General features: G+C 28.2%; 2 protein-coding genes across 6 annotated transcripts in view; one reads left to right on the plus strand and one right to left on the minus strand.

Annotated features, from left to right (window-relative positions):
* Nucleotides 1–13,910, minus strand: part of LOC142333660 (uncharacterized) — a 240,648-nt gene that overhangs the window by 134,972 nt on the left and 91,766 nt on the right. The gene's annotated exons all lie outside the window — the stretch shown is intronic.
* Nucleotides 1–13,910, plus strand: part of LOC142333661 (putative endochitinase) — an 85,956-nt gene that overhangs the window by 68,945 nt on the left and 3,101 nt on the right. For all 4 annotated transcript variants that reach the window (XM_075381059.1, XM_075381061.1, XM_075381062.1 and 1 more), the window contains exons 3-4: nt 1,403–1,540; nt 12,536–12,737. In XM_075381059.1, the coding sequence (XP_075237174.1) occupies nt 1,403–1,540; nt 12,536–12,691 (294 nt within the window). In that variant the 3' untranslated portion in view covers nt 12,692–12,737. The remainder of the gene's footprint in view (nt 1–1,402; nt 1,541–12,535; nt 12,738–13,910) is intronic.

Raw genomic sequence — 13,910 nt, forward strand, 5'->3', positions numbered from 1 at the left:
ACTTAATGAATATAATTTTTTATCTGGATGGTGAGCTTCATTCAAATATTCATATTTCCAATAAAACAATTTTTTGATGTTCTTTTGTTAGAATAAAAAATGAAAAATCAAACGTTTTTCTTAGATTTTTTGAATCAAACAAATTGAACTTGGAATTTTCCTTAAGTTATATTGATTTTGATTCACCTTGTTTCTGAGTTGTCTACTACCTTCAGTTTCACTGTTACTATTCACTAACTAAATCATCAGTTTTATTTAAAAATTGGTCTCTTTTGTCATATGCTCTTTATGCATTTTTGTTTCATACCCTTTTTAGTTAATGAAAGATTTTGACTGAGAAGCCCAAAATATACCCTAGTAACCCGGTAATATTCTAATCTATAGTGGCCATAATAAACACCATATTAGGGAAACTGTTTAAACATTGGTCATAGGACTTTTCTCTAGTCTTTACCTTCTTTTATTCTGCTGGACTAAGTTGTCTGTTTTTAAACTGATTATGCATCTGATGTAAACAGGTGCATCTCTACTTTTTACTACTTGATTATTTTAATATCTGATTTAGGCATCTTCTGAAATATTCTTTTTGTTGAAGATATCTTTTGTTAGTTGATAGGCTTATTTTAATATTCTCATTCGCGCTTGATTGGCTTTTTTTATCTAAACCATTAATTTGGGTTATTTCTCCCATATATTTAAATTTGTTGAATTTATTGATTTTCCCATATTTTGTTATTTTGCAACTTTAGGGAATCTTGGATGGTTATGAATTCTGTCTTTTTGGTAAATGTTTTTAGCCGTAGTCTGCGATTAATTAGATTCTAATTTGAAGTCCTTTTGAAAGGATTTTGTATGTCATAGGTAAGAGGTTAATCCTTTTGTAGTTATTTACTTCTGTATCATTTTCATATTTGTGTAGTGGATGTATTAATGGAAGTTTTTTCATTGCTGTTTGCATGATTCTTTTGTAATTCTGCTGCAATCAAGCCATCACCTGTTACCTTGTTTATTTTCTTGATGAATTTGTCTATTTTTATTTCCTTATGTGTTTTTGATTTGTCAGTTCATATTGCTGAATTTTGGAATTGAAATCTTACCTTAGGTTCCTCGTAGTTTAATAGTTTTTCAAAGTACTTGCTAGAATTTTGTTGCTGTCTTTAGCATTTTTAACATTTAAATTTGGATGTTAATATTTAACAAAAGAAAGGTTTTTGTGATTTTCTCATGTAAAACCTTGCACATTAAAGTCGTCTAATAATAATAATAATAATATAACAGTCGCTGATCTGTTAATGTGTGTTGTAAGTCAATTAGAGTTGCAATTTATTTTAATTTTATAAATTATACAAATAATCATAAACATATTTAATTTGTAGCATTCATATTTTGTTTTGTATTACAGGATTTAGTACAACTGAAAGAGGAACCGCTAGATGTTATTAATGGTGATATTGAAAAAGATCCTTTAGCAATTGAAGAGACCAACTTGGTTAAATTAGAAAATTTTAAAGTTGAAAATGAAAGTGTCACCTTAAAAAAGGTAAAAACTAATTCAGTTTTTAAAAGAATAGTATAATATTGTGAATAAACTTACTTCTCAGATGGCTCAGCAGCTCAATATAAAAATCGTAAAAATTTTGTGAATTTAATGTATGATGAGGATGACTTTGGTCCAGGGGCAGAATGACATTCGTTTGCCACATCACATTAAAAAGTGCATTTGTTGGTTTTGGTGATAGTCTTAAAAGAAAAGATTAACATCAAAAGCAAGTTTACAACGCCCATAGCAAGATCAAGTAACAACAGTCACTCGGCTTTATTATTAGGCTTGGTCAAATATTAAAAATATGAATTTCATATTTGTTTCAAATGAAAAGTATTTAGCAAAACGATGGCAATCTAAGGTACTCAGAAGTTGCGTGCTTTTTTACCAGTCAGGAAAGGATATTTTAAAACAAAAATTATTTCCAGAAATGAAGAATATGAACAACTTAAAGTTTTGCACGAAAGAGAAGTTTGTTTTCCTCAAATTTATGATATAAAAGTTTTTGTCTTGTGCATTATAATGGTGCTTTGTGGTTAGTTTGTGTATTATCTAGAAAAGAATCAACAGAAGAAGCGGAAGTAAGTTTTCCTCACTTTCAAGGTCCATCTCCTTTTTATGTTTTTCCAGCACACAGTGATATTCTAATATTACCTCGACAGGAAATACTAACAGAAGTTAATCCGTAATCTGTTTCTGGACATAGATACACATTATCTGAAAAGGAAATTACTTGGGCAAATGAAAAACTTCATTTGGTATTTCAAATAACCAAATAAACACTTTTAAAATTTAACTCGATACTAGAATGTTCTTGGTATAATTTTTAAGTAGCAATAATTAAAAGCCAATGAAAATATCAGATTACATTTATTAAATCATTATAAAAAATTTAATTATTTAGAAGCATTACTTTGAAAAATTAATTGGTACGTTACCATTCTCTCTTTTTCTGATTAGGTTCTGGAATCGCTGCAAGATATTTCTTCAGATGATGATATATATGAATATAAATGGAGTTTAGTCTTGTACAGTCTCAGGTCGACCATTCCTGAGATAGGCAGTTAATTGTAACCCAATACCAATATCCTTAATCTAGTAAAATTCAAATCTGTATAAAAGTACATATCTGTACTGCCTTTACTAGAATTTGAACCTTAGAACTTTCTTTTAAACAGATTTGAATACTAGATCATTAATAACTGTTTTCCTTTTGCGGTTGAGTTTCAAATATAACCAGACATCTTAGGAATGGTTGACCTGAGATTGTACATGATTAAATTTCATTTACGTTCATACATATAATCCTCTGAAGTAGTACGTTACATTCCAAAGACTAATTAGAAAAAGACAGTACATTAGCGTTATTCAATACATAAGTGCTGTTGATTTATTTTATGAAACTATTGTTAAAATTAATATAAACTAAATATTATTTATTTAAAATAACTGCTACTGGAGTGAAACTGTTAATTTAAGAATTTATAAAACTTTAATTTGAAATTCTTACTGATTTGCCTTACTTTCTGTATACTGTGTAAGATTTTAAGATTGTCAAAATGTACAAATCACGAATGCCGTAACTGTAATTATTTAAAGATCTGCTTTATTATATTTTAATTATTAGTCATACAGATATTATTCATATTATTGTATCTCTTCTATTAGAAGAGATAAGTCTTGAGAATTATATTTTATACATAATTATGTTTTATACTTGTGTTTTTATGATCACTTAAAAATGTTTGAGATTTATTGTTTTATTGTTTATGTTTGAGATTGAAGATTGTAAAGTAAAGTAAAATGTTAATGGCCAAATGATGAAGAGCTTGACAAACCACACAGTCAAACTCCTGGCCAGCATAGTTGTACAGTCCAAATATTCACCATGTTTTTTGTTTTTTTTTTTATGTAATATTCTTTTAAACAATTGATTGTTAAACTTTTTCACCCACCACCCACATTGAGAATCAAAACGTTTCTAGCTTAAAACTTACCATCTGTTAAAAATAATAATTGCAGTTCTCTTAAAAACAGCAACTGCAATTGTTTTTAAACGTGGCATATCCTATTTCTGAGTTGAATGTTACACTTTAAATGAGAGCAATTAAAATGCATATTTAATTGTATAGTTATATAACTATATATATATAGTTATATAACTATATATATAATAGTTATATAGTTATATAGTCATTCATTCTAATTTTTTCAGGAGAGCAGAAAAACCTTTGAAATTGAATTAACAGAATGTAATATAACAGTTATATCATAAATTTAATCTAAGATTTCTAATTACCTGTATTTAAGATAAATTCTTTTTTTCATCTATTACTTGCTTAGAAGATTTCTTACAATTCAAAAAACATGTAGGTTATGTCAAACAATGGTGATCGGCTACATAGGGCGTTTTGAACTTGGATGTTTTAGTTATAGTTGAAAAATATGCTTTGAAAAACAGCTGTCTGCCTAGAAACTTAATTTTGCCTGCTCTTTTCTTGAACTGAAACCTAATACAAGTGTTCATGATATTATTAGGTTTATATTATAAAATGTTTTTCTGAATTATTGAAATTACTAGGAAACAAAATAATTGTAGAGATAGAATGTAAAGACGTTACTTACAACAAAACACTTTCATTTTTTTAGATAACAGTACAAAAATACATTATAAGAGATATTTAATTGGTTAATTACCATTAGGTTTACAAACTAAAAATAAACTAATGAATAACTATTGCTTCATTAGTACACTGAAAATATAAAAACATTCTTAAAAATTAAAGACAAAAAAAATATAGTAACATTACAAGAGATATTTAATTAGTTTCTTATCCTACTGACTTATACTATAACTAATCAGACTTTTATAAACAAAAAATTAAACTTTGTATTGAATTATTATAATAAGGTTTGCTAACTAAAAATAAAACTAATGAATAACTGTTGCTTCATTAGTATATTGTGAAAATATAAAAACGCTCTTAAAAGTTTAAAGTAACAGTTCTATACATTATAGTTTTACATAAATGTACAGTATAATATTATTTTATTAAAAATATTAATTTGTTGACACCTGTCTTTAAATTTTTTTAAAATTTCTTTTAAATTTCTTTTTACCTTAACATGTTCTATTGCGCTCCTCTTTTTCTGCATAACTGAATGAAAGACCATCATAGAAGGGCCAAAAATCTTTATCTTAACTTCTTTAAGCTCCTGGAGATTTTGATTTTTTTTTGTGTCACTCTCTCTCTCTCTCTCTCTCTCTCTCTGACAGAGAGGTTATCTCTCTCTTAGAGAGATCAGGTTCAAACCTACTAAACGTTAGTTGCTTTTATACGGATTTAAAAACTAAACCATGCATACTGATATGCTTTGGTGGCACCTTATTTCTCAGGAATGGTAGGCCTGAGTACATAATTACACATTGTTTACGCATCATGCTGATCCAATTGGACCATGGTGACGTTACTTTGTTGTTCATTTTATTACAACTCACACATTAAGAAAATAAAACTCATATTTGTAATAGTTAAAACTCATATTTGTAATAGTTTTTGTAAATTCCATAGATAGTAAGTTGGTATAAAAAAATGTTCAACAAGATTTTTCATTTCCTGGCATATTTCTGTCTTAATTCTTTGATTTTATTTTTTTAATTATGGTTTTTAATCCCTTTTTGTTCTTTATTTTAGTGCAAAACCATGTTATTATGCCCTTTATTTTTCACTAAACCTTTGTTATTTCACCCATTTATTTTTTAGTTCACATTTTGGTTTGAAATTATGAAATTCCACAAAAACTAATTTAAGTACTTTTATTATTATTCAGTTTAATGACGAAAATTATATAATTAACTAACTGGACGTGATGTTGACTGAAATATGTGAATATACATCTGCTGTGTATGTAGCAAATGTTATTTTAACTGACAGTGGTGTTGAAGAGGCCATTTGCCGAATTAATTCTTTGATGGGCCCAGAATATATTCATCCTCTTTTAGTGAAGAAATACTCTGCCATATGGTGTGGTTTTTAACTAAGGTGTGTACCACAGAAGTGCTAATTTGTAAGAATTAAAAAAATATCATGCAGTATGAGGTGTTTTTATTTTAATTATTATAAATTTATTATCATTGTATTATTTATATCTTATAAGATATTATATTAATTATATATTATATTAATTTTAATATATAATTATATATTATAAATAATATTTTCTTTGTTTTTTTATATATATATATATATATATATATATATATATATATATATACACACACACACACACACACACACTTCATAATCTACAGGATGTCCAGACTAAAAGTATCCAAAAGTACATGTTAATAACTTTCATCTTTTTTTTTTTTACTAAACTTAGCAACTCGTCATGTTCTAATGTAGGCTAGTCAACTTCAGTGTATGCACTTTTTTTAGCTGGTCAGATGCCTAGACAATAATCTAACTCTTGCTAGGTGTTTGGGAGCATCTGCGGCATTATTAGACCAAACACCTTTAACATTTTTTGTGTTAAATCATTAAAATCTCAATATTTTCTTTGGTATAATTTATAATAAAACCCCAAGCAAAAACATCCAGAGAAGTGATATCTGAGAGTGACATCTTTCTATTTTAAGATACTTTAAGTTATAAGGAAAAATGTAACCATAACAGATTTTTAATGAGAGTACTAAAAGTTATTTCTAAAGAATCTTGAAACAAATTTTGCTTATAGGTCAATACCTTAAGCACATAACATAATTAGGGAAAAAATTAATTATTACATATTTCGTACGGTATCATTAATGGTTTTCGTAAATAATCAATGAAAATGATAGCTAAATTTAGTGCATCCTAACCTTAACCCACCGGGTTGGTCTAGTGGTGAACGCGTCTTCCCAAATCAGCTGATTTGGAAGCCAAGAGTTCCAGCGTTCAAGTCCTAGTAAAGCCAGCTATTTTTACACGGATTTGAATACTAGATCGTGGATACCGGTGTTCTTTGGTGGTTGGGTTTCAATTAACCACACATCTCAGGAATGGTCGAACTGAGAATGTACAAGACTATATTTCATTTACACTCATACATATCATCCTCATTCATCCTCTAAAGTATTATCTAAACAGTAGTTACTGGTGGCTAAACAGGAAAAAGAAAGAAAGTGGCCATGCAGTTGGACTTCCTCGTCTGATCGAATATCTGGAAAAGTGTTTTCCAGGAACATAACTGCATAACTGAATGGAAGATCATCATAGAAGGGCCAAAAATCTTTATAAAACTTTTTTAAGCTCTTGCAGATTTTGATTTTTTTTTTGTGTCGCTCTCTCTCTCTCTCTCTCTCTGAGAGAGAGGTTATCTCTCTCTTAGAGAGATCAGGTTCAAACCTACTAAACGTTAGTTGCTTTTTTACGGAACACAAATGGTGAGTAGATGGTTATGTTAATATTGGCAATGTTTAACATTGTCTTTGAAATTATGTTTTAAATTATATTAAAAATTACTATGTAAAGGCAATCATTATTTCAAAAAAATGTTTTTCAATGTTTATTCATTGTAATGAAATGTTTTTAAATGAAATTCTTTTCTTGAAGATGCTTTTACAGATAAGATATTGCACAGGAAGATACAACTCTGAATGAGTTACAACTCTGAATGTACTATATTGTTTGTTTTGAAGAAGCCACTGTAGTTATAATTTCAAGTCATAAGAGTTCTTGAGAAAATTGTTGAATTTTTGATAAAGTTATTTTCATCCTAATCTGGATGAAATTATAAAGCTAATCTGTCTTAAAATCTTTTATTTTGATGTTCCTGATAAATTGTGTAATTAGTCATTCAATTAGGGTGGTTCAGTGTATAAATGTGTGAATCCTATTGTCAATGCAAATAAGATGTGAACTAATAAATAAAAAAAAAAAGTGCAGATTCAATAGCTAAGGGTGTCATTACATATTGATTCAGTTTTGTTTCTGATAAGCTAGAGTACATTTCAAAAGTTAGAAACATATCTTATTGCTATTTTATTTTAGTCCTTTTATTGCTATTACCTTGCTTACGTTACTACTTGCTTTATTATCTTGCTATTTATTGCTTACTTTATTGCTGTTATCTAGTTTTCTTGAAAGATTAGTTTTCTGAAAGATTTCATCAGAAATTACTTCTGTGGAAATATTTAATAATTTGAGATTTTACATTTTTTTAACTAGCTTATTTGGTTTTCCTTTTTTAAAAAAAAGTTAAATATTTGTTTCATTAATTTATTTTCATCCATTCCAGTCAAGTGACCATAAAATTAGTTCTTTTTCTAATTGTATGACTTTTCAAAATTTTGGTAAAATTCTTCAGATTTGCTTAATTTAGCAGTATTATTTTGAGTTTTGGCCGTAAAGTTACAATTATTAGATTTCCCTAAGAAATTTTGTAAGATGAAAGCCACTTTGATTTTTTGTGTTCTGGCTTTTATTTTTTTCAAAAAATGTTCAGCATAATTATTTTGCTTTAAATTTTTAACTCTTGATTGATTCTTATTCTGAAATTTTCACTTTTTGGATTCTACTTTTATTATTGGAATCCATTATATAAAATTTGTAGCCTAATTTTGTTTGCACATTTTTCTAGTTCTTGATTTTAATTTTCTCTATCTAAAGTCTTTTACCAAAGTTATCAGATCATCAGCTAATGGTAAAACATTTACATTTAAATATTAAGATGTTAACCCCCTCCCCCCATTTTTATTAAGTATTTTTATTTTCCTATTATATTCTGCAATTAATTTTTCCAGAGCACAATCGAGTAATATTGTAAGACCATCCTCTTGTCTCATTGTAGTTTTTATTTAAAAGGTTATTTTGATGGGTTACCATACTTTAACTTCTACTGCTATAGCGCTAGACAGGGTAGTAAAAAGCAACAAGAACACATGAAATAGATTTACATTATCAAATAAAATATAATACTGCTTACTAAGAAGTTAAACATTTTTACAACTTATATTGCCAATGTCTATCTACGTTTTAACCATTACTTTAATCTGGCATTATAGTATTAGTTAACCCATTATAGCACATTAACGTAACTGTAACATAATAAATAATAATTATTATAATCGCCAATCAGCTGTCACTGATCACCGATTACAAATCCTGTTAATTGGATACACAATATAATACTGCCTATTACGCTGTACATCATCCCTACTGTAATCTTCACACAAATTCTTATTTAAGTCCAATATTCAATATTATATCAGTTGGGTTTAAGGAAACACTTGCTGTTATGATTACATTTACTATTTGATCATAAAATTTGATTTGTGACCTCAAAAAGCAGCAACAGCACATGTATTCTTCAGGTCTTAAGTGAAGCGTGTAATTAGAAAGGAAAGCTGGAAGGATGTACGAGTAAAGTGTTATTAGAAGTGGATTTGCAGGTTTGTTTCTAATGTTATAGAATATATATTGTTATATTAACATAATGGAAAAATTAACATTATTTGTACCTCCCTTAAGGTGGTACACAGTTACTTTGTACTAATTATAAATTGAAGGTGGGTTCAAGGATAGGATTTTTTTAAGGCAGACAGTTTTTGAAAAACAAAGTTTTAACAGTTCATTGGTGTATCTCAATTTTTACACTGCTCAAAAACGAGTGTAATGTATTTAGAATGTGTGTATATATATATATATATATATATATATATATATATATATATATATATATGTATATATGTGTGTTTGTATGTTTGTTCCAATGTAGCTGCACAACAGTTGAACCAATTTAGAAGTATGACTAAGTTGGATTCCTTATTTTACTGGGAGTGTCCTAGGCTATAGATATATATATATATATATGTATAAAAATTATACAATATACAAAATTGTCATCCACACTATATTATAGATTATATAACAACATTATAGATATTATAGATTGACAACATTATAAGTATACAGTTTAGTAAGAAGTCAATGCCACAATGCCAGACAGTGCTTCCATCTCATCAAATGCAAAATAGAAAATCCACTCTTAAGTTAAATTTAAAATAAGGTTACAGGTACTTCCTACACTACCCAGCAGGCAGTTATAGAACCTAGGTATTACCTAGGTTTATAGTTCACTATCTTTCGGTAGGTAATTCCCTAATTTTTTATTGTTTTTTAGCTGCCATAATTCACACCTCTATTATTTTTCTTATGTTGGCAATGCAATCTATAATTGAATTTCAAATTAACTAGGACAAAGTAGATTTGGTTTAGAAGATAGAGTGGAAAAAACTTCCTTAAATTTAATAAACCATCAACCCAAGTATGTAATAAAATTCACCTGATATTTCACTTCAGTTGCATTTATATAAGCACAGTCACCATTATGGTGTATTCATGTAACTAATAAGCCGAAACTAGATGAAAAATTAAAAATTTGATATTTTATTTTAAAGCGTTATGAACTAATTTACTGACATAAGCCTAAATTATCCAGATCACTTGCATTACAGTTTGCAACTTATCAAGATTGTTATGAATATACTAGAGCAGTATCATACCCAATATAAATCAGCTGGTCATATAATAACCATATGTTTACTAGTAGCTTTAAAGTGGTTGTCAAAAAAAATTGTCTCGTTATTTTAGATCTCGTATATCTATTACATAAAGATGAAAAGGGGTTTTGTTTGTTCGGGATAAACAAAAAACCACTTGATCAAACGCAACCAGATTTTTACCCATGTTTCTTGGGCATAACTGAGAAGGTTTTTTGATGTATTTCATTTAAAAAAATCTCTGAAGAACCAACTGATCGATTGCTTTCACATTTTCAGGATACATTCGTATTACACCAGGGAAGGTTTTAAGCCACAGACCGAGGCTCTTGCTCCCTTGAACATTAATAATTGTATTATTTTTTCACCCCCAAGGAGCGTGAAGTTGTAAATTAAAGATATTCTTTACGGAAAAAAAAAGATTAATTCTTTTACTTCATTATTATGGCAAAGAAATAAGTTATGAATTTTTCTGTCAAAAGTGTGTGTACTTTAGTTACTTTAGCTATTGTTATTCTAACCCACCGGGGGTCGGTCTAGTGGTTAACTCTTCAGCTGATTTGGAAGTAGATCTTTCTAACGTTCAAATTCTAGTAAAGGCAGTTACTGTTATACGGATTTGAATACTAGACCGTGTATACCGGTGTTCTTGTGTTTCAATTAACCACAATTCTCAGGAATGGTCGACCTGAGACTGTACAAGACTACACTTCAAACCCATCATCCATCCTGTGAAGTGTTATGGTTCCGAAGCTAAACAGAAAAAGCAAGGTTAAAAGCTACTGTTATTCTGTCTTTTTCTAGTTTCTTTTTCAGGTTTCTATATTTTTTTGTTATTTATCAGTATATAGGTCTGAATATTTGTTATTTATCAGTATTATTCTCACACTAATGAGGATAATGAACAGTGCGCATGTCCAGGGGAGCGTAGCCTTCTAGGTAGACGGGAATGGCGACCGAATTTAACTCTTTGGGTGTTCAAGGCGCCGTCCCTCTGTAACACAGGAATGGCGAGCGCTGCGGCCCTGGGAGACCCTGACTTGGGTGGAAGTTTTACCTTGGCCTTGGGGGTCCAGGTTCCGACTAGTCTTTAATAAATTACTGAATTATTTGAAAGATCTTCATATAAATTTATATGAATAAAATTAAACGTTTTTTATCCACAAATATTGCTGTTGTACAAACAGCAATTGTTAAAATCTAATTGAATTATAATAAAAAAAAAAATAAAGAACCTTAATTTTCTTCATCTTAAAATAAAATAACTTAACATTAAATGGAATAATAGTTTTTCTCGAATGATTTTTATTAATATCTCATATTGCAATATTTTATATTTATATATATTTTCATTCTTCAATTATTTTTTTAACTCTTTGCCAGTGGATTAAATATATTTTAATAATAATTTTTCCATATAAAAAGCTTAATTTGTGACTGTAGACTCGTCCGCAAAGATTCAAATATTGTATCGTTTTTATTTTTGCAAGTAGCAAAATATTAATAAAATATTAATGAACAAGTTTGTTGTTAAATAAAGAATTTTTGCTCAGAAAATGGAAACTGAGAGTTTTGTACTTCAAGATTCATAATAGCATAACAAAGACATATACCAACAATCTATAAAGAACCTCAAATGCCTTTATCAGGCATGATGGGTAAAATTGCATTTACTTGTGTAATATAAATGTTGTTATAATGATACTGCAAATTAGTAATCATGGTCTGCAATTCAATGGATATAACAAAGGTAGCCAAACATCTGAATTTATGTAGTTGTAAATTCCATTAAATTAAATAAATTATTACATGAATTTTATGCAAATCTATCATTTATTCCATTGAATGAATTATTCAATTTTTATTATTATTATTTTCTGTGAAGTAAATAACTAAGTCAAGTAACTTACTTACTTACTAAGTAAGTAAATAAGTAAAGTAACTTACTTTTGCCTTGTCAATAAAGCACATTTTATTTTATTTTTTTCAATAGCAGTGGTCTATATAAGTTATTTGTAAATCTATGCCTATTGTGTATCACCTTACACTAAAAATAGTTAAATGAAAGAAAAAATTTATCGGCTGTTATCTCAAAAATCCAAACTGAAAAAATTACTATATTACAAAAATAAAAATCTCTTAATCCAGCTTTAGATAATGAAGTAAATTTCATATTGTGTGTATTTAAAATAAAATAAACGTGCTAAACGGATGACGATTGAATGGAGGAGAGTTTTAAACAATAGTGAAACTCCATACGCAACAGACTCAGAATTTAAGAACACACAGGAGGCTTCATAAATCCTACAGAGTTGGCAGCCAATATGTAAAGTGATTAAGCTGTTTACTGCTGCAGTAAACATCAAAAAGAACTACAGATTTTTACAAGATGCAGTTTTTTTAAGATATAAATAACTATTACTAATTATATTTAATTTTTTCATTTGTAGATGGCTTGGTTAAAAGAAGAAGGATTTGGAGGTATCATGGTTTGGTCTGTAGTTACGGAAGACTTCAGAGGGTCTTGTGGAACAGGAAAATTCCCATTAATGAATGCAATAGGACAAGAATTAGATGGTTACACAGTAAAATATGATGGTCCTTAGGAAACTTCTAATCCTGTTGGTGGTGTTGGTTATACAACTAAAGATCGTAAGTTCTTTACCAAAAATAAAATAATAAATTATACTGTATACATTCTGTATAACGATAACCAATTTTTAATTTGCTAGTTTAATTTACTTACTTAATGTAAGAATTATCTTATTGTTCCAAGCTGTAGTTTTAAAATTAGTTTAACTGTGGAGTAGAATAGAAATATTATTTGATAGATTTTTTTGTGAATTTTGAGTATCCAAATAACCTTTACTTTTTGCAGCCCGGTTAAATAATTATTAAAGAAACCATATCCTCCTATTCTTATATCATATCATATCCATATCTCTATTCTTTACGTATTAAACAGCTACCTGAAAACAAATTTAACCTTTCTTTATTAAGCAAAACAGTCATCCATTCCTAAAATTGTATGCCCTGTGGAATTATCTGACTGCATTATACACCATTCACCCAGATCCCCCAATGGAGGGTTAAGTGGTGGTAATCCTTTACTTGAGTGAATAGATAATATTCCTGATATTAATTGATTTGCGATGCTACTACCTCAGATTCAAGTAGCTAGCTAAAAGTATAACTTTTAATGGATTTGAACCCCCTACATGTTACTGTTTTTTTTACTTTTTTCATAAGGATAAAGAATACAGAACTTTCTCAGGAATTGTCCGACTGAAATTGAACCGATGTAAGTGCCTAATTGTAGTTGTGCCCTAACGTAATGTACTTTTTAAGTAAATTGTATTTGAGATTTATGTTAAGATGGATATTTTAAGACTTTACATACAAAAAAGTAAACAAAATAAAATATCAAATTCATCAAAATGATGTGCCATAAATTTGTACGGTTCTTCCATTTCTGTAAATTTGTATTATTTTATTTACTGAATATTTTTCTTGTTCCTTACATCTTTCCTTATTTCATTATAACTTCTTTCACCACTATAAGTCTCATCTTCTCTATACTTTCATTTTTTCCTGATTATTATTTTACTGAATTTTACGTACTAGAATGTTGCTCAACCAAATATATAATTTTCAGTTCTTTTGTTATACTTTTTTAAATTATCTATTATTGTTTTAATTTTGTGTTAAAAACAGTAAATATATCGTTCAAAAGATAATTCAATTAGTTTTAAAAAATAAAATTATAATTAAATAATAATTAAAATTATTAAACACAAATTATCATTAATCAAAAGAGATTGTTAA

The sequence above is a fragment of the Lycorma delicatula genome, chromosome 13 (genome assembly GCF_047948215.1).
Source record: "Lycorma delicatula isolate Av1 chromosome 13, ASM4794821v1, whole genome shotgun sequence".
In the NCBI taxonomy this organism is placed as follows: Eukaryota; Metazoa; Arthropoda; class Insecta; order Hemiptera; family Fulgoridae; genus Lycorma; species Lycorma delicatula.